This window comes from Elgaria multicarinata, chromosome 6 (genome assembly GCF_023053635.1).
Source record: "Elgaria multicarinata webbii isolate HBS135686 ecotype San Diego chromosome 6, rElgMul1.1.pri, whole genome shotgun sequence".
Taxonomy (NCBI): domain Eukaryota; kingdom Metazoa; phylum Chordata; class Lepidosauria; order Squamata; family Anguidae; genus Elgaria; species Elgaria multicarinata.
In genome coordinates, this window is record NC_086176.1 from 118588985 (window position 1) to 118607924 (window position 18940).

At 43.1% G+C, this 18940-nt stretch overlaps 1 protein-coding gene across 1 annotated transcript in view; it reads left to right on the forward strand.

Annotated features, from left to right (window-relative positions):
- DNAI1 (dynein axonemal intermediate chain 1) overlaps positions 1 to 18940 on the forward strand; it is a 211084-nt gene that overhangs the window by 6218 nt on the left and 185926 nt on the right. The window contains exon 2 of the mRNA XM_063128314.1: positions 14445 to 14489. Coding sequence (XP_062984384.1) covers positions 14445 to 14489 — 45 coding nt within the window. The remainder of the gene's footprint in view (positions 1 to 14444; positions 14490 to 18940) is intronic.

Genomic DNA, 18940 nt, shown 5'->3' on the forward strand with positions numbered 1-18940 from the left:
TTCCAGAAGTGCGACGGCAGTTCTGTGTGTCTCAGGGAGCAGATTAAGCCAAGCACTGTGGCGAATAGTGGATAAATTAGTCGCCTCGCTGATAGATGCCACAGGGAACGCTAAAACTGCATTTCGTCTTGTTATGTAAGCCTTTCATTACTATGTGGAGGCTGCTAAAATAAAAAAGAGGAATAAAAAGAAAATGGGCTGTCTGCATTGTTAGAGTTAGGCATGAACAAATCTTTTTTGCTTTCTATGACATTTGCATTTTTTCAAGCAATAAGTTCATTGTTTTTTACATCAGTTTGTAAGTTCTTCTAAAGTCCACACAAAAAATGTATGCATTTTTGTGTGTATTTCCTTTTACTTTTGTATGCAACGTACCTGAATGAAAGCATTTTTGTACACAGCTGTAGATCGGAGAACTAACCTCTTGTTTGCGTACTAGTTCAGGAAGTTCAAATTAGGTCAGTTCATATGAAGATGTGAACCAAACGAATTTTTGCCTGCATGCATAGTTAAATCACACATTAACCTTTCTGCTCTTTCCAGAGAAACAGTAATGGTAATACCTGCACTCAGAAAGATAAAAGTGAAGTTATCAAGAAGTTGAGTCTGAAGTTATATCCATACCCCCTTCTGCCACCTATGCCCTGACGGAACAGGCAGTTGGAGAAGGAGGAGTTGCAAATTGGATTGCCGTTCTGCATGCTGGCATTGAAGTTGCACTGACAACATTGATGCCTGGAACTATTTATAGTTCATAGAATCATAGAATAGCAGTGTTGGAAGGGGCCTATAAGGCCACTGAGTCTAACCCCCTGCTCAATGCAGGAATCCACCCTAAAGCATCCCTGACAGATGGTTGTCCAGCTGCCTCTTGAAGGCCTCTAGTGTGGGAGAGCCCACAACCTCCCTAGGTAACTGGTTCCATTGTCGTACTGCTCTAACAGTCAGGAAGTTTTCCCTGATGTCCATCTGGAATCTGGCTTCCTTTAACTTGAGCCCGTTATTCCGTGTCCTGCACTCTGGGAGGATCGAGAAGAGATCCTGGCCCTCCTCTGTGTGACAACTTTTTAAGTATTTGAAGAGTGCTCTCATGTCTCCCCTCAATCTTCTCTTCTCCAGGCTAAACATGCCCAGTTCTTTCAGTCTCTCTTCATAGGGCTTTGTTTCCAGACCCCTGATCATCCTGGTTGCCCTCCTCTGAACACGCTCCAATTGCACATCAGCATGAAGGCTGAGTACAACAAGCTTTAGGTTTAGAATCATGTAAGACAAACGCTTTCCCTCAGTCAGATTGCAGATATTTTTATGGCTTCTGAGAGTTCTTTTGCACCAATGTGCCCTTCAACATATTGATACAAGATTTTGTAGCAGCCTTAACTATTTCCCCCCCTCTTGTTTCATCTATAGCTGCCGTTGCTACCCATCTTCACTGGTATCTCTGTTCCCACATTTTATGCTGGGAAGGATTATTCCATCATACACTTTCTTAGTAAAATTACCCAAAAGATTATTATTAATAATATTTATTTATAAAGCACCATCAATTTTCATGGTGCTTTATAACAAGACAATCTGCCATACGGCTTACAATCTAAAATCACAGTAACAGACAGGGGAGGGAGGGGAAAAACCAACCGGGGTAGGGGGCATTAAAACTAAAATATAGACTAGTATGACCACGCTACGATTGATGACACTAACATGGAGTTTAAGCCTGTCAGATTGAAGAGACACCTATAGTAGCATTGTTATCATTATATGGAGAATTAAAATGTAATAAAGAGACAAAAGAATTGATAACGCTGACGGCAGCAAGGTTAATGATATCCAGGAACTGGAAGGCTCAAGGTGATTACCATATAGAAGATTGGTATAAAGAGATATGGGACATTGCTATTAATGATAAATTAACATGTAATATAAAAGTGAGAAGAGAAATAACAATATGGAGACAGTTCCTGGAAAAGGTTTTTCTTAGGGGAGTAGGAAACCACCTCCAGAAGAAATAATGAGATTTTGGAAACAGGAATAGATCCCGGGGTGGGGGGAGTGCACTTTTTTATGTTAAGTATGATTATGTTAACATTTAATAAGAAAATATGCTGTTTATGTTAAGTATGATTATGTCAACATTTAATTAGAAAATATGCTATTAAGGTTATGCAATTTTTATGTATTATGTTGGGGTTTTTTTTCTGTTATTGTATTGATGTATGTTTAAGTATTGAAAAGAATAAAAAAACTATTAAAAAAAATAAGCCTGTCAGAACTTCCCCCCACCCTGGCAAGGCTTCCTTCATAATTCCACCAAAGAAGTTTTCCTTCCACCATTCAAATGCGTAATGAAACCCATTAAGAAGTAGGGGTTTTTTTTTGTTCTTATCCGTCATTCAGGTATATTGCATACAACAATCTGTACATTACAGGAAAATGCAAGCAAAAATGCATAGATATGGAGAAATGCATAGAAAAAAGCACACAAATTTTCATGTGGCCTTTAATTCACACTCTGTCCCAGTGGAAAATGGGACGGAATGTGAATTGAAGTGAGATTTGTGTATGCCTGTACAGAGTTAAGTGGTAATGGTATTGTATTAACTCTGTGCACACGCTGCTAACTCTGTAATTGGTCATTGGAGGCTTCTTGGGAGCATTTTTAAATTTTGTTTTACTGAAGCAACCCAGGAGGTTGGTATTGATAACGGTGTGTTTCTAACCTAAATGTTTACCAAGTACCAAGAGTAAGAACATTAAAACAACATTTTTAACCTCCCACATAAATGTGGATTGAGGAAGAGTTTGTTTTCATTATGCGTTTGAATGTTCAGAGGAAAATGTCTTTGTTAATTCCACCAATCTATATGGCTTTGTAGGAGAATGCATCTATCTTCACCTGGTTACCCAATCTATTACATTTGTTTTATTGAATAACTACACAAGAGAATATAGATTTGTTGTCAAACCAATCAAAGGCAGATGTTGTTTCTAGTTTAATAACATGCATAGGATAATGATAAGGCAGGATATTAGCTGGTTGTGGAAGAACCGTAGGAAGGCTCAGCCAGCAAGTTAATGGCTTAGTCAGCCTCATTGGTAAAGATGCTGCTTGGACATTCAGCCAGCACTGCTTTCACTAGCAGAAGACAATTTGCAGCAGCCTTGGATATCTCGGCTAGGCCACCGACTAGAATATTTACCAGCCTTTTGTGAAATTCCCGCTGTCCACCAGCAAATATAGAAAATGGTCTGTTCAGCTTCTGCTTCAAGGCTCGTGGTGGTGGTGTGGAACGTTGGAGACTCATGCAAATTCCATCTAAAACTTTACAATATTTTTTTTTTGTGATCCTGCTACTATACTCCATCATTGTACGAGAGGAATGAGTTATTATTATTACTATACCGCCCCATAGCTGAAGCTCTCTGGGCGGTTTATATAAGATTAAAACAATAAAAAACGATATACAAAATTTTAAACTATAAAACCATACAGTATACATAGAATCATAGAATAGCAGAGTTGGAAGGGGCCTACAAGGCCATTGAGTCCAACCCCCTGCTCAATGCAGAAATCCACCCTAAAGCATCCCTGACAGATGGTTGTCCAGCTGCCTCTTGAAGGCCTCTAGTGTGGGAGAGGCCACAACCTCACCAGGCAACTGATTCCATTGTCACACTGCTCTAACAGTCAGGAAGTTTTTCCTGATGTCCATCTGGAATCTGGCTTCCTTTAACTTGAGCCCGTTATTCCGTGTCCTGCACTCTGGGAGGATCGAGAAGAGATCCTGGCCCTCCTCTGTGTGACAACCTTTGAAGTATTTGAAGAGTGCTCTCATGTCTCCCTCAATCTTCTCTTCTCCAGGCTAAATATGCCCAGTTCTTTCAGTCTCTCTTCATAGGGCTTTGTTTCCAGACCCCTGATCATCCTAAAAATCATCATAAAAACATACATCTAAAAACAACTGTAAACAGTGATCCAATCGCTTGGAATAGCCAAGCTATTTTCCAGTGTTAAAAAAACAGAACCTGGTTTGCCAAGACCAATTTTGAATCGAGCAAGGGGAACCCAGGAAGCTGCCTTGTACCAAGTCAGACCACTTGTCCATGTAGCCCAGTATGGTCGTCACTGACTGGCAGCGATGGCTCTCCGGGGTTTCAGGTGGGATTCCTTTCCTCTTCCTACTTGAAGATACTGGAGATTGAACCTGGGACGTTCTGCATGCGAAGCATGTGCTCTGTCACGCTGAGCTATGGCCCCTCCAATGGGGGAGTTCAACGGTCACCTGCTTCCCACCTTCTGTTAACTCCAGTCCTTTCCTTGGGCTGTTTCCTTCTTAAGCCGCCACCTCTCTCTTTCCTCGGCATCTCGTTCTTCTAACCCTCCTTCCATGAGCCTTCTTCTACCGGCTTCGTCTCTCTCTGGGTTCTGAGCAGACCACCCAACGGCAGCAAAGGCCATTTCTACTGCCCAATCTTTCTGTGACCAAAGGGCTTCTTTCCTCCAGTCATTCCCAGAGGCTTCATCACCATAAAAATGGCCCGTAATGCATTCTGACTAATATATTATTTATTAAGAGCCTATAATAGCTAACCAGTAAAATTGGGCAGCATATTCTTAAAAGTATGTTTTTACGGATATATTTTTATCTCTCAACCCATAAGTAATATTTTTTATATTGCACTATTATGCATATTTTATGGGTTTCCACATTCCATGCTGCAAATGCCTTTATTTACCCTGAGCCCTTGTGACTAAAATAGGTTATAAATAGAAATAGATGAACTTAACAGAACTAATCATACGACCGACAATTACAGGTATATATCTGGAGAAGTGTTTTAGATCGATGTCCAAGCAGCATTGCACATAATACGTCTAAATGAATGACGTGACTTACTCCAGAATTCCCTCTTCAGTGTACTTTGAGGAAAGTATTAGGGATTAAGAGCTTTTAGGCCCAAGAACAACCCACTCCATGCTTAACAGCCAGATCCTGTCTCCTGCCTTGTCAGAGGCTGGTACTGCTACTGGTACTCCATTTTATGGAGAGCAAACCTGTGGCCTTGGAATCATAGAATAGCAGAGTTGGAAGGGGCCTACAAGGCCATCGAGTCCAACCCCCTGCTCAATGCAGGAATCCACCCTAAAGCATCCCTGATAGATGGTTGTCCAGCTGCCTCTTGAATGCCCCTAGTGTGGGAGACCTCACAACCTCCCTAGGTTGTTGGTTCCATTGTTGTACTGCTTCTAACAGTCAGGAAATTTTTTCCTGATGTCCAGGAGGAATCTAGCTTCTTGTAACTTCAGGATTCCGTCTTAAGGCTCCTAAGTGGCCCGTCTCTCTGAATCTCTACCTGCACCCCCAAACATCTCAAAAGGCCCTTCTGTGGCTGTTGTATTGTATGTATGGGCATTTCTAGCAGCTGAAGGAGCACTACTCCCAGCACCAGAACAATATGAAAAGGGGCCCTTCTACATCAGGCATGAGAAATTTGTGTGGGCCTCCAGTTATTTCGGCCTATAGCTCCCATGGTTCTTCTCCATTGGCTCTGTTGGGTGGGGTTGCAGGCCAAAACTTCTGGAGGGCCACAGGTCATTGTTAGGGTCCAAGTACTCTATATTCCAGTGGTGTTGAACATAAGGCTTGTGGGCCAATTCTGGCCTAGCTTGAGTCCCAGTCTAGTGCTCTGGAGTTCCCTAGATGGTCACGCCCTTTCAACTGGCCCCAGCTGCTTCCCCTAACCACTGATTGGTGGTTTCCCAGCTTTTATTGTCTTGTCTTCCGCCATTTTAAACAGTTGAAGTATCACTCCCAAGAATTAATTATTGGAATTTAAGAGCTTTAAGCTTAAATATGCTGGTATATTTGGCCCCACCCGTTCTGCATTCAGACCCGCCCAATGCTGAAATCCCCCCCCCCTCCCAAGTGTTTCTCCAAAATTGAATTCAGTGTTTGGGCTGAAAGAAGTTCAACACCCCTGAGATACTCTGTGGGCTTAACAAACCTTGTGTACGTTTTTCTTAGGAGTTTATTTCCATGGATCAAATTCTGTTCTCTCCTCATTAAAGCCCAATGAGTCACCAAAGTCTTTATCCTTCTCGGATTCTTAAAATTGCTCAGCGTCTTGTCCACTTTTCACGAGACAGAGGCCTGATTCTCACAAAACAGCAGAGGATGATGCAAACCTGTATTTGGGCTGAATCAGCTTCAGATTGCAGGACCCTGCCTTTTGCCGTGCTGGTGCTGCTCTGCCACCAAACCTTGTGGCATCGCTGCTGTGGGGTGGCAGAGAGTAATTTCCACTGGAGGAGGCATCACAGGCTTTCTGGGAGCCACTGAGCTATGGCTTGGAGGGGCTGTAGCTCAGTGTGATAGAACACGTGTTTCGCATGCAGAAGGTTCCTGGTTCGATCCCTGGCATCTCCTCCTTGGAACCCTGGAGGGCCATTGCTGCCAGTCAGTGTCGACCATATTGGGCTAGTTATACCAATGGTCTGACTCAGTATAAGGCAGTTTCCTGTTTCCCCTTGCTCAATTCAGAATTGGTCTTGACAAACCAGGAGATATATCTAAATATATATATAAAAACAATGGAAAATAGCTTGGCTATTCCAATGACATCACTAGTAGGGTGACCCTATGAAAATGAGGACAGGGCTCCTGTATCTTTAACAGTTGTATTGAAAAGGAAATTTCAGCAGGTGTCATTGGTATATATTATTTATTTATTTATTTGTTTATTTATTACATTTATATACCGCCCCATAGCCAAAGCTCTCTGGGCGGTTTACAAAAGTTAAAAACTGTAAACATTGAAAAAAAGTTTGTTAGCTAATAGCATGATGCTAGGTTTGAAGAATGCAGCCATTTTTATTTTTATGTCTATTCTTTATTAAATATTAACATTTGATAGTCGTATAAAGAAAAAAATAGTTTCAGTTGAACCTGTTGGCAAATTGTTTAGAAAAGAGTAGTTGGCATATTCAGGTATTTTCCCATGTAGTTCTTTCTTCCTATTAAGCTTTCTAAACTAGGGTGACCCTATGAAAAGGAGGACAGGGCTCCTGTATCTTTAACAGTTGCATGTTGTTGTTTATTTGTTCAGTCGCTTCCGACTCTTCGTGACTTCATGGACCAGCCCACGCCAGAGCTTTCTGTCGGCCGTTGCCACCCCTAGCTCCCCCAAGGTCAAGTCTGTCACCTCCAGAATATCATCCCTCCATCTTGCCCTTGGTCAGCCCCTCTTCCTTTTGCCTTCCACTTTCCCTAGCATCAGCCTCTTCTCCAGGGTATCCTGTCTTCTCATGATGTGGCCAAAGTACTTCAGTTTTGCCTTTAATACCATTCCCTCAAGTGAGCAGTCTGGCTTTATTTCCTGGAGTCTGGACTGGTTTGATCTTCTTGCAGTCCAAGGCACTCTCAGAATTTTCCTCCAACACCACAGTTCAAAAGCATCTATCTTCCTTCGCTCAGCTTTCCTTATGGTCCAGCTCTCGCAGCCATAGGTTCCTACGGGGAGTACCATTGCTTTAACTATGCGGACCTTTGTTGTCAGTGTGGTGTCTCTGCTCTTAACTATTTTATCAAGATTTGTCATTGCTCTCCTCCCAAGAAGTAAACGTCTTCTGATTTCCTGGCTGCAGTCAGTGTCTGCAGTAATCTTTGCGCCCAGAAATACAAAGTCTGTCACTGCCTCCACGTTTTCTCCCTCTATTTGCCAGTTATCAATCAATCTGGTTGCCATAATCTTGGTTTTTTTGAGATTTAACTGCAACCCAGCTTTTGCACTTTCTTCTTTCACCTTTGTCATAAGGCTCCTCAGCTCCTCCTCGCTTTCAGCCATCAAAGTGGGGTCATCTGCATATCTAAGATTGTTAATGTTTCTTCCTGCGATTTTAACTCCAGCCTTGGATTCGTCAAGCCCAGCACGTCGCATGATGTGTTCTGCATACAAGTTGAATAGGTAAGGTGAGAGTATACAACCCTGCCATACTCCTTTCCCAACCTTAAACCAGTCTGTTGTTCCGTGGTCTGTTCTTACCGTTGCTACTTGTTCGTTATACAGTTTCCTCAGGAGGCTGACAAGATGACTTGGTATTCCCATCCCACCAAGAACTTGCCACAGTTTGTTATGATCCACACAGTCAAAGGCTTTAGAATAGTCGATAAAAGAGAAATAGATGTTTTTCTGGAACTCCCTGGCTTTCTCCATTATCCAGCGGATATTGGCAATTTGGTCTCTATTTCCTCTGCCTTTTCTAAACCCAGCTTGTACATCTGGCAATTCTCGCTCCATGAATTGCTGGAGTCTACCTTGCAGGATCTTGAGCATTACCTTGCTGGCATGTGAAATAAGTGCCACTGTCCGATAATTTGAACATTCTTTAGTGTTTCCCTTTTTTGGTATGGGGATATAAATTGATTTTTTGCAGTCTGATGGGCATTCTTGCGTTTTCCAAATTTGCTGGCATATGGCATGCATCACCTTGACAGCATCGTCTTGCAATATTTTAAACAGTTCAGCTGGGATACCATCGTCTCCTGCTGCCTTGTTATTAGCAATGCTTCTTAAGGCCCATTCAACCTCACTCTTCAGGATGTCTGGCTCTAACTCACTGACGACACCGTCTGAGCTATCCCCGATATTATTATCCTTCCTTTACAGATCTTCCGTATATTCTTGCCACCTTTTCTTGATCTCTTCTGTTTCTGTTAGGTCCTTGCCATCTTTGTTTTTGATCATACCCATTTTTGCCTGGAATTTACCTCCGATGTTTCTAATTTTCTGGAAGAGGTCTCTTGCCCTTCCTATTCTATTGTCTTCTTCCACTTCCGCACATTGCTTGTTTAAAAATAATTCCTTATCTCTTCTGGCTAACCTCTGGAATTTTGCATTTAATTGGGCATATCTCCCCCTATCACTGTTGCCTTTTGTTTTCCTTCTTTCTTGGGCTACTTCCAGTGTCTCAGCAGACAGCCATCTTGCCTTCTTGGTTTTCTTTTTCTTTGGGACGTTTTTTGTTGCCACCTCTTGGACAATGTTGCGAACTTCTGTCCATAGTTCTTCCAGGACCCTATCTACTAAATCTAGTCCCTTAAATCTATTCTTCACTTCCACTGCATATTCATTAGGAATATTAGTGAGCTCATATCTAGCTGATCTGTGGGTCTTCCCTATTCTCTTTAGTTTGATTCTAAATTGTGCAATAAGAAGTTTGTGATCTGAACTACAGTCAGCTCCTGGTCTTGTTTTTACCATCTGTATAGATGTCCGCCACCTTTGGCTGCAAAGGATGTAGTCAATCTGATTTCGGTGTCGGCCATCTGGTGAAGTCCATGTATAAAGCCGTCTTTTAGGTTGTTGGAAGAGAGTGTTTGTTATGCACAGTGAGTTGTCCTGGCAAAATTCTATCAGCCTGTGTCCCGCTTCATTTTGTTCTCCTAGAACATGCTTACCTGTAATTACAGGTGTCATTTGACTACCCACCTTGGCATTCCAGTGTATTCTGTATGAATTGAAGAAGAACACTTGAGTTTTTGTTGGGACTACAATATTTAAGGCTGTTCTGAAGCGTTTAGATAGGGTGACCCTATGAAAAGGAGGACAGGGCTCCTGTATCTTTAACAGTTGCAGAGAAAAGGGAATTTCAGCAGGTGTCATTTGTATATATGGAGAATCTGGTGAAATTCCCTCTTCATCACTACAGTTAAAGCTGCAGGAGCTATACTAGAGTGACCAGATTTAAAAGAGGCAGGGCACCTGCAGCTTTAAGTGTTGTGATGAAGAGGAAATTTCACCAGGTTCCCCATATATACAAATGACACCTGCTGAAATTCCCTTTTCAGTACAACTGTTAAAGATACAGGAGCCCTGTCCTCCTTTTCATAGGGTCACCCTATCTAAACTCTTCAGAACAGCCTTAAATATTGTAGTCCCAACAAAAACTCAGGTGTTCTTCTTCAATTCATCCAGAATACTCTCTGTTCTCTTTGTTCCCCATACCAAGAGGAGGCTCTCTCTTTACTGATGTAGATGCTTCTATGGTTGGATTGTACTTTGATAAAATCTAAAAAGGAATTTAAAAAAGAAAACAATTCACACTTCCCCACCCCTTCTCCATTTTATACATTTTTTCCATAACAAGATAAAAACATTTTTTGCTAAGAAAAGGCTGAGTTCTAGTGCGAGTTGCAGGTAAGTTTGAGTATCCAACCTGAAAAATCTGTTTTGGAATCACAGTTACCAGTTAAAGCTGCCCTCTTTTAAATCTGGTCACTCTAGTATAGCTCATGCACCTTTAAGTGTTGTGATGAAAACAGAATTTCATCAGGTTCCCCATATATACAAATGACACCTGCTGAAATTCCCTTTTCAATACAACTGTTAAAGATACAGGAGCCCTGTCCTCCTTTTCCTAGGGTCACCCTAATCACTAGGAGTAGTCTGACTCAGTATAAGGTAGCTTCTGGGCCTGCCCCTTGCCCAGATTTGAAGACCAATCGCAGGCCACCTTCCAGCCAGGAATACCCCTGGCACGATGCCAGAGCAAGGACAGGCACCCCAGCCAGAAGAGCCGTAGTGACCTCACTCTAGCAGGATTACTTCTGTATAATGTGTGGCGCAGGCAGTCAAGAGGATCGGGCAACAACAGGAGCAGTCACAAAAGCAGCAAGAGGTCAAAGCACCATAAAACAATCAGTATGTCAAGCAGTCCAGAGGCAGAGCCGTTAGGCCGTCCAGAAGGTCAGGAAACAGGGCATCAGGCAGAGAGACGAGGCAGGATGGTCCATAGTTGTTCCAACTCTGGCTGATTTCTGATGCAGGCTTTTAACCCTGAAGCCTGTTGGGCCCCACCCAGAGCTCACCTGCAGTCATCAGAGCTCTCCTTTCAGAGTCCTACTCCTGAGGAGTCCCTTTCTCTGGAGGAGACCTTTTCTGCAGGCAAGCACTTCGTTGCACAGGAGGGGGAGGGGGGCTGCTCAGCCTCTGCCTCAGAGGCATGGATTTAAAGCACCTCTGCTATAATCTGAACTGCATCTAGGCTCTGCCGCAGCCAGAGCAGGACACGGAGGGGCTTTCAGTGACGGGATACCCCTTCCGCCTGCAGTCCAGGCAGCGGTTTACCATCTCCTCTGATATTTATGAGAAGACAAGTACTGTGACCCTATGAAAAGGAGGACAGGGCTCCTGTGTCTTCAACAGTTGTATTGAAAAGGGAATTTCAGCAGGGGTCATTTGTATATATGGGGAACCTGGTGAAATTCCCTCTTCATCACCGCAGTTAAAGCTGCAGGTGCCCTGCCCTCTTTTAAATCTGGTCACTCTAGTATAGCTCCTGCAGCTTTAACTGTTGTGATGAAGAGGGAATTTCACCAGGTTCTCCATATATACAAATGACACCTGCTGAAATTCCCTTTTCTATGCAACTGTTAAAGATACAGCAGCCCTGTCTTCCTTTTCATTGGGTCACCCTACAACTAGGCCAGAGTTTCAGGGCAGAACTGCCTTCACTGCTGTTCCTAAGGCACTTTATTCTCTTCTTATATGTAACTTCGTTATTAGGTGTCCTCCCATATATTTAAAACAAATTTACTCCAATTTACTTGATTGCTCCTTATGTTGAGTTAATTGAAATATGTGTAACTGCCCAAAACAATTACCTTCCAATTGCCTTGTCAATGCCTTTCCTGCCAGATAAATACTTTTATAGACTTCTCTGTGGAGGGTAATGGCAACTAGGCTTTATTTGCTGCTTAAAATTAGCAATTTGCTGACTGAATTTGGTCTAAGTTAATCAGGGCTCTAGAAATCTCGTATCGATTGTCTTGCCAAAACTGTATTAAAGTCACATCCAGTGTGCTCATTTTACAAGAGAGTGATCATGGATGGATTCAGATGACTGCTGTGAGGGGACTTTTTTTTCTGTCTGTCACCTTGTAGAGATCTACCTGCATCTTGGTCAACTGCCTTTATACAAATCTATGGTGCGACCACACTTCGAATACTTTTTTGTGAACCGCCCAGAGAGCTTCAGCTATTGGGCGGTATAAAAATGTAATAAATAAATAAATAAATAAATAAATAATACAGTACTGGTCACCACACCTAAAAAAAAGGCTGTTACAGAGCAGGAAAAAGTGCAGAAAAGGGCAACTAAAAGGATTCAGGGGCTGGAGCATCTCCCTTATGAGGGAAGGTTACATCAACTGCGATTGTTTAGCTTGGAAAAAAGGAGGCTAAGGGGAGACATGACAGAGGTGTACAAAATTATGCAAGGTGTGGACATTTTTCTCCCTTTCTCAAAATACTAGAACCCAATGGGGTCAACCCATGAAGCTGACTGGTGGGAGATTCAGGACACATAAAAAGAAGTCCTTCTTCACACAGCGCAGAGTTAAACTCTGGAACTCACTACCACAAGATGTAGTGATGGCTACCAATTTGGGTGGCTTTAAAAGGTGGGTGGACAAATTCCTGGAGGAGAAGGCTATCCATGGCTACTAGCCCTGATAGTTGTGTGCTGTCTCCAGGATTCGAGGCAGTAAGCCTGTGTGCACCAGTTGCTGGGGAACATGGGTGGGAGGGTGCTGTTGCACCATGTCCTGCTTTGCTGGTCCCTGGTTGACAGCTGCTTGTGAACAGAGTGCTGGACTAGATAGACCCTCGGTCTGATCCAGCAGGGCTCTTCTTATGTTCTTATGCTTGATTTTATTATGTGGCCCTATTGCAGCCTTCCTCAACCTGGGGTGCTCCAGATGTGTTGGACTGCATCTCCAGGCTGGGGCATTCTGGGAGTTGTAGTCCAACACATCTGGAGCGCCCCAGGTTGAGGAAGGCTGCCCTATTGTGTGCCGTAATATCAGAGCTGCTCGATTGGTTGTTGACTTCCAATACCAGGCAATACTCAATGTGCTTATATCTGGTTTGAGAGCAATGGGGTTTGTCACTCTTTCCTGTACTGTTAGTTATCCTACGTCTTTTATTTCCCAAATGTCCTAACTCTACAATGGCTACTTCCCTTGGTAGCATTCTGCTGCTGATACATTACGCTTTCATCATCTCCGGGCTGGTTTGGATAAAACCCTTTTTGTTTCAGACTGCTGTACTTAAACGTCTAGGTGATGTTTTTACTGACGTTGTTCTTAGTGTTCTGTTTTTAGATCTAATGGTAGAACGGCTAGCTGAATGATGCGATTTTCTTGTTTGTGTACTGCTCTTTTAATTTGTTATTGTCTTTGTTGTTTACTTTGCTTATTAGCTGTATTGTTGATGTGGGGTTCATTGATTTTGATTTTGATTTTAATTTCTTGCATGCTGCCTTCAGAAAATCTTTTCCAGAGGGATGGCTGCGTTAAGTCTACTGCAGCAAAACCGACGAAGAGTCATGTGGAACCTTAAAGACCAACACTTATTCTGGCATTAGCTTTTGTGGGCACTGTCCACTTCATGAGATGCAAAACACTGTCCGCTTCAACATTCATCTAATGCAGTGGACAGTGTCCACAAAAGCTAATGCCAGAGTAAATGAACAATCCTTGTCCCCCAAAAAAACATTGGTGGTGGTGGGGGCATAGGACTGTTTGGTTTCTGAACTCCAAGGTTGGAGCAGGGCTCTGACCTCAAAGCCCAGAAACTGTGTTCCCCCCAATCCTCCTCCCCCTCATAGCCAGTACAGTTCATAGAATCATAGAATAGCAGAGTTGTAAGGGGCCTACAAGGCCATCGAGTCCAACCCCCTGCTACATGCAGGAATCCACCCTAAAGCATCCCTGACAGATGGTTGTCCAGCTGCCTCTTGAAGGCCTCTAGTGTGGGAGAGGCCACACTAGAGGCAATAATTATATATTTATATAATAGTTATATATATATATATATATCACACTGAGATATAGCAATAGTTCTTTGCTATATCTCAGGAAATGGAGCATGGAGACAGGGAAAGGGGCACTCCCAGGGGCAGGGCGGGAAGGAGGAGGCTGGGGCTGCAGCCAATACTTTTCCTATGGCCACCCCAGCTTCCTTCCCTCTGAAGTGCCGCTGCTAGATGGGTGAAATCGCCTGACTAACAAAAATGCAAGGTGCCTGGCGAAGGAGGTGAAGATCTCCAGTTGCCCTACACTGAAAAGTTGGGTACTTCCAACTGGAAGCTGTCATCTATCCTCACCGGATTGCACCCTGAATGCACTGAAGTTGTCACAAAACTTTTTTGTTTTGAAGAAAATACTGTATTTTGAAAGGTTGCTTATAAATTGCCTAAATATTTTTTTAATCAGTGACTGTGTACCATTCTTCATATGACTGTTTAGTAGGTAATGAAATATACGTAAAAGTCTTTATGAATATTTTTGTAGCATGAACAGAGAGTTCTAGCTGAAGTAGTCATTCTTGAAAACTGTTCCTAGGACCAAATATATTGAGTTCACAGTTTTTTGTCTTGTTTCCAGAGCCAAATTGGACTTAGACCCTCCAAATCAACTTTAAGGAGACGGGTAAGATATTCAGATTCTAAATGTATTTTCTTTAGAGTCAGATCAATAATTCCAATGGCGTTTTCCCCTAGTAAGTATGTTTAGAACTACACTGCTTTATACTTTTAGGGAAATAATACCATCATCCTAAACAAACCTAATTATGAATAGACCTCATTAATTTAAATGGAATTAGCAATAACTGTCTTAGCAATTAGTTAAATTTTCAGAATTTGACCTTTATGTCTCAGTTCAATGAAGATTTACTAGGGAATAAGCCCCAGTGAACACAGTGAGATTTATATCCAAGAACAATACAATACTAAGCTAATTTAATCTAATATTTGATGTGCATGATCCTTACCACCCAACTTCCTTTCTAAAGTGTTCATACAAACAAACAAACATGGCTAAAAGGACTTTGGAGTATGCAAAAAAAAAAAAAAAAAAAAAAGAAAGAAAGAAAAAAGGGGAAAAAGGGGAAACGTTTCATCAGCTTAACAAATGGTTTGGGCAGAGTATTTGTCTAATTATCCTGCTGCTGAACTGGAATCAGGCATAAATTGTTCCTTTGACCTCTGTTGACTTCAGTTTATCCTAGCACAGCCTTCCTCAACCTGGGGCGCTCCAGATGTGTTGGACTGCATCTCCCAGAATGCCCCAGCCAGCTGGCTGGGGCATTCTGGGAGTTGTAGTCCAACACATCTGGAGCGCCCCAGGTTGAAGAAGGCTGTGGGCAGATGTTATAGACCAGCATCTTTCTACAATGTCCCCGTTTTATAACTGTTGAATAGATTGTGGCCTATTTATGAACAAAAAGAACCACAACAGGCGACCACCAAAGGAATAAAGTTAAACCAGTAAATTGTTATTCAAATTAGTATATATTAAACCAGTCAATACATTGAATTAGGACCCCATTAGTAATGAGAGTAATATGCAATCAAAAACAATTCACAATTCACATACATAACAGTATATCTAGACCAAATCAGTCAAAGTAATTAAACATTGTTTGACAGACTACATTAACAAAGTTCATGATATTCCTTGTTTCGAAGATTTATTTTTCAAAACATTGGTCTTGATAAATCCAAAGCGTTGGTTTTAGTAATCTGTAAAAGATAACAGTCCCCAAATAAACAAATTTGGTTAGAGCTTTTCCACAGTACCTTATCTCATTCATTTACTTGGCCTCGTTCCCAAGGTAAGGACACTGAAATTATTTTGTTACAGATAAACTTACCGCCAGCTGGCATTGAAATGCTCTCACAATCTTGTTTTATTTAGTTTTCAGAGATGAAACCACCTTCTGGTATTTTTATCTACACAGTATATAAAAGACTAATTAACCATATATTCACAAACAGACAAAGGTCTATATCATTACGCTGGTTCCAGATGTACATTTCAGAAGAGCACAGGTAACATTCCTTCTGCAAGTGCGGCCTCCAGGAGTCATATATCCCCATGTTGGTGCAAATATTTAATGTAGAGCAGCCTTCCCCAACCTGGTGTCCTCCAGATGTTTTGGACTTCAGCTCCCATCATCCCCTGCTAGCATGGCCTATGGTGCTGGGAGTTGAGGTCCAAAACATCTGAAAGGCACCAAGTCAGGGAAGGCTGATGTAGAAAGTTGCAAGATTGGAAACAGTACATCAGGGCTCTACGGCAGCTTTCTACATGGGAAGTGCCAGGGGCAAAATGTGTGTGCAGGGTGGGGAACATTGCAGATGCACTAACTTCCCACCTGCCTGGTCTTAAGTTCCAAAGGAATCCAGCTGGTAGACTCTGGAAGCAAGCTCGGAGAATTCAACCATTTCATCATTAGACAAATTTCTAATATGCACAAATTAGGGATGCGCGAATCAGCAGAATTGCACTTTCTAAAGTTCCCTGAATTCCATCTCAAAGCTTGTTCCGACTCGAGTCTGTATCAGATTGTGAGCTCTGTTCTTTTTCTTTTTGCATGGAAATGTGTGTGTGTGTGTGTGTGTGTGTGTGTGTGTGTGTTTCCAAATGTACGCATCAATTGTGTGCATCTTTGAAATGTACACATTCTTTCCCCATTGATGAAAGCACATTTGTACACATATTTTTTTCAAATGTACACTCTTTTTCCAGTGTACTCATGCTGTTTAACGCATTTAAACACATGACAAGTTTGGGAACAGATAGACTTTGACCATAGATTGTGTCCAAGTTTGTATTTGGGCTGGAAGGTGCGAACTGGGTAATTCTTAATAAATAATGAACTGAAATGAATTTCTTTTACATCCCTGGTGCAAATGTGGATTGCTTAAAGGAGATTTATTCAGATAATCAGAGTTTACAGGCTTTTAAAAGATGAAGAAAGAACAAATTATAAGAAAATATATTTTTAGTCGAATACTACTCAGCTTAGTGTTGGCAAGACCTCAGTTCTTAGTTGGAAAAATAGTTTCAAGCTATCCTTCAAAGAAGAAATGGTTGCTGGCACCACGCCTTGCAAGGAAGAAGGGAGAAAAGAGCAAGGCATTCTTCTTCTTCTTCTTCTTCTTCTTCTTCTTCTTCTTCTTCTTCTTCTTCTTCTTCTTCTTCTTCCTGTAGCCCCTGGGGCATTCCTCTTCCAGAGGAACAAAGAGACTCTACTGAAACGTTTCTTTGCTGAGAGAGAACTAGCTAGCTGAACAACTTCCTCCCTAGAAAAAGGAGAGAGAAAATGTGAATACGGAATAAGGTAAACCTGAGAAGCATTCTGAGCGATTGCCTGAAGTGACAGGCAGACAGACTTTGCATTGAGCCACCAAGGAGGATAGGCCAAAGGTTCCTCAGCCATTATGGAAACACTGAACACCACAGAAGCCATAAGAGAACAAAGGAGAGGGTTTTGGATGTGGGTAGGCAAGAGAAGAGACTCCAAATCCCACGGGAACAACTGACAGTGCAGAGGCAGACTGTTCTAAGGATGAGGCAGCTTCCCAATGAGGTGTTGGACCTTCAAAATGGAGTCTCTCGGTCAAAGAATTTTAAAGATAGAGCTTGGTTTCTTCACAAACCCTTCTCTGTAAAAAATCTCACACACCTAACTTGATATGGGGCATATGAACAACATAACTTTTTGGGGGGGATCCTTGCTCATTAGATCTTAAAGTTATCAGTGTCGTTAGGCATATTAATTTATGTAATCTGTGGACACAGCAGAAAGTATAACAGTGTAACACCTGGGCGGCACCCTGCCGAGTTGGAGGGATGGCTCTCTAGAGACTCACTCACTACTTTGAGTGTATTCTGGACAGTGAGTGGAAGGCGCCTTTGATCAATATTCCATTCATCCTTGCCGAGAGCAGTCATGCATAGGAAGATCCAATTAGACCCCAGATTCTGCATCGGCTGCATCCATACGAGGCACAGGTCTAAGTGATGTTGCGAGGAAAACCAGATTGAAAAGAAAGATTGATTTATTTGAAATTCAGCTCATGACAGAAGAAGCCAAGGAAAGAAATTGCTCCAAGCCCCTGTACTCGTTTTAATCAACGCCTTTGTGCCGCACATCAGTAATGAATAGAAATTTAAATTCATTTCCACTGCAATTGGCTTCTTGCTACCATACAGAGCTGCCAAGGATTGCACCTTGCGTTATGCAGATTAGGCACCAAGGTCCGAGGATTGGCAAGGTCCAGTTCCCCAGCAGCTGGGGTGGAGGCAAGTACCTGGAGCAGAGGGTACAACAGACCAGTGTAAAGGGTAAGGCTAGCGCCTTCTTGCAACATGAATTGACCAGACAGAGATTGTGGCAGGTTTCAGGTTTCAGGCAGTGGCACAGCATTGACTCTCTGGAATCACTTGCTTCCTAGAACTAGGAAGATAAAAGTCTATGGTATTGAGAGTATCCCAGCTTGAAGTTCCAGCACGTTTTCTCTTCAGACCAGCATCCCCAGTGACATAGGGAATCGGGCCCTAACTGCAGGGCTTCTGGCTTGAGTCCTGCGACCCTGGACACCCAGGGCCGGTGCCAGACTATTTTGTGCCTTAGGCAGGCGTGCCGTACTCAAGCCGCCCCCCGCGCCCCCTCCTGGCTTCGAAGCCAGGACACTGGGCTTGGGGGACGGGGCGGAGGCTTTGAAGCAGCGTGCCTGGATGTGGCTTCCGGGCACGCTGTTCTGAAGCTGCCGCCCCGCCCCCCAACCCCAGCGTCCTGGCTTTGAAGCCAGGAGCGGGCGCTGTTTTTGAAGCCAGGATGCTGGGGTTGGGGGACGGGGCGGCAGCTTCAGAACGGCGCGCCCAGAAGTGGCTTCCGGGCGCGCCACTTCGAAGCCTCCGCCCCGTTGCCCAAGTGGCTTCCGGGCACGCCGTTCTGAAGCTGCCGCTCCGCACCCCAACCGCAGCGTCCTGGCTTTGAAGCCAGCGCCCAGCCGGAAGCCGCTCCTGGCTTCGAAGCCAGGATGCTGGGGTTGGGGGACGGGGCTGAGGCTTCGAAGCGGCGCGCCCAG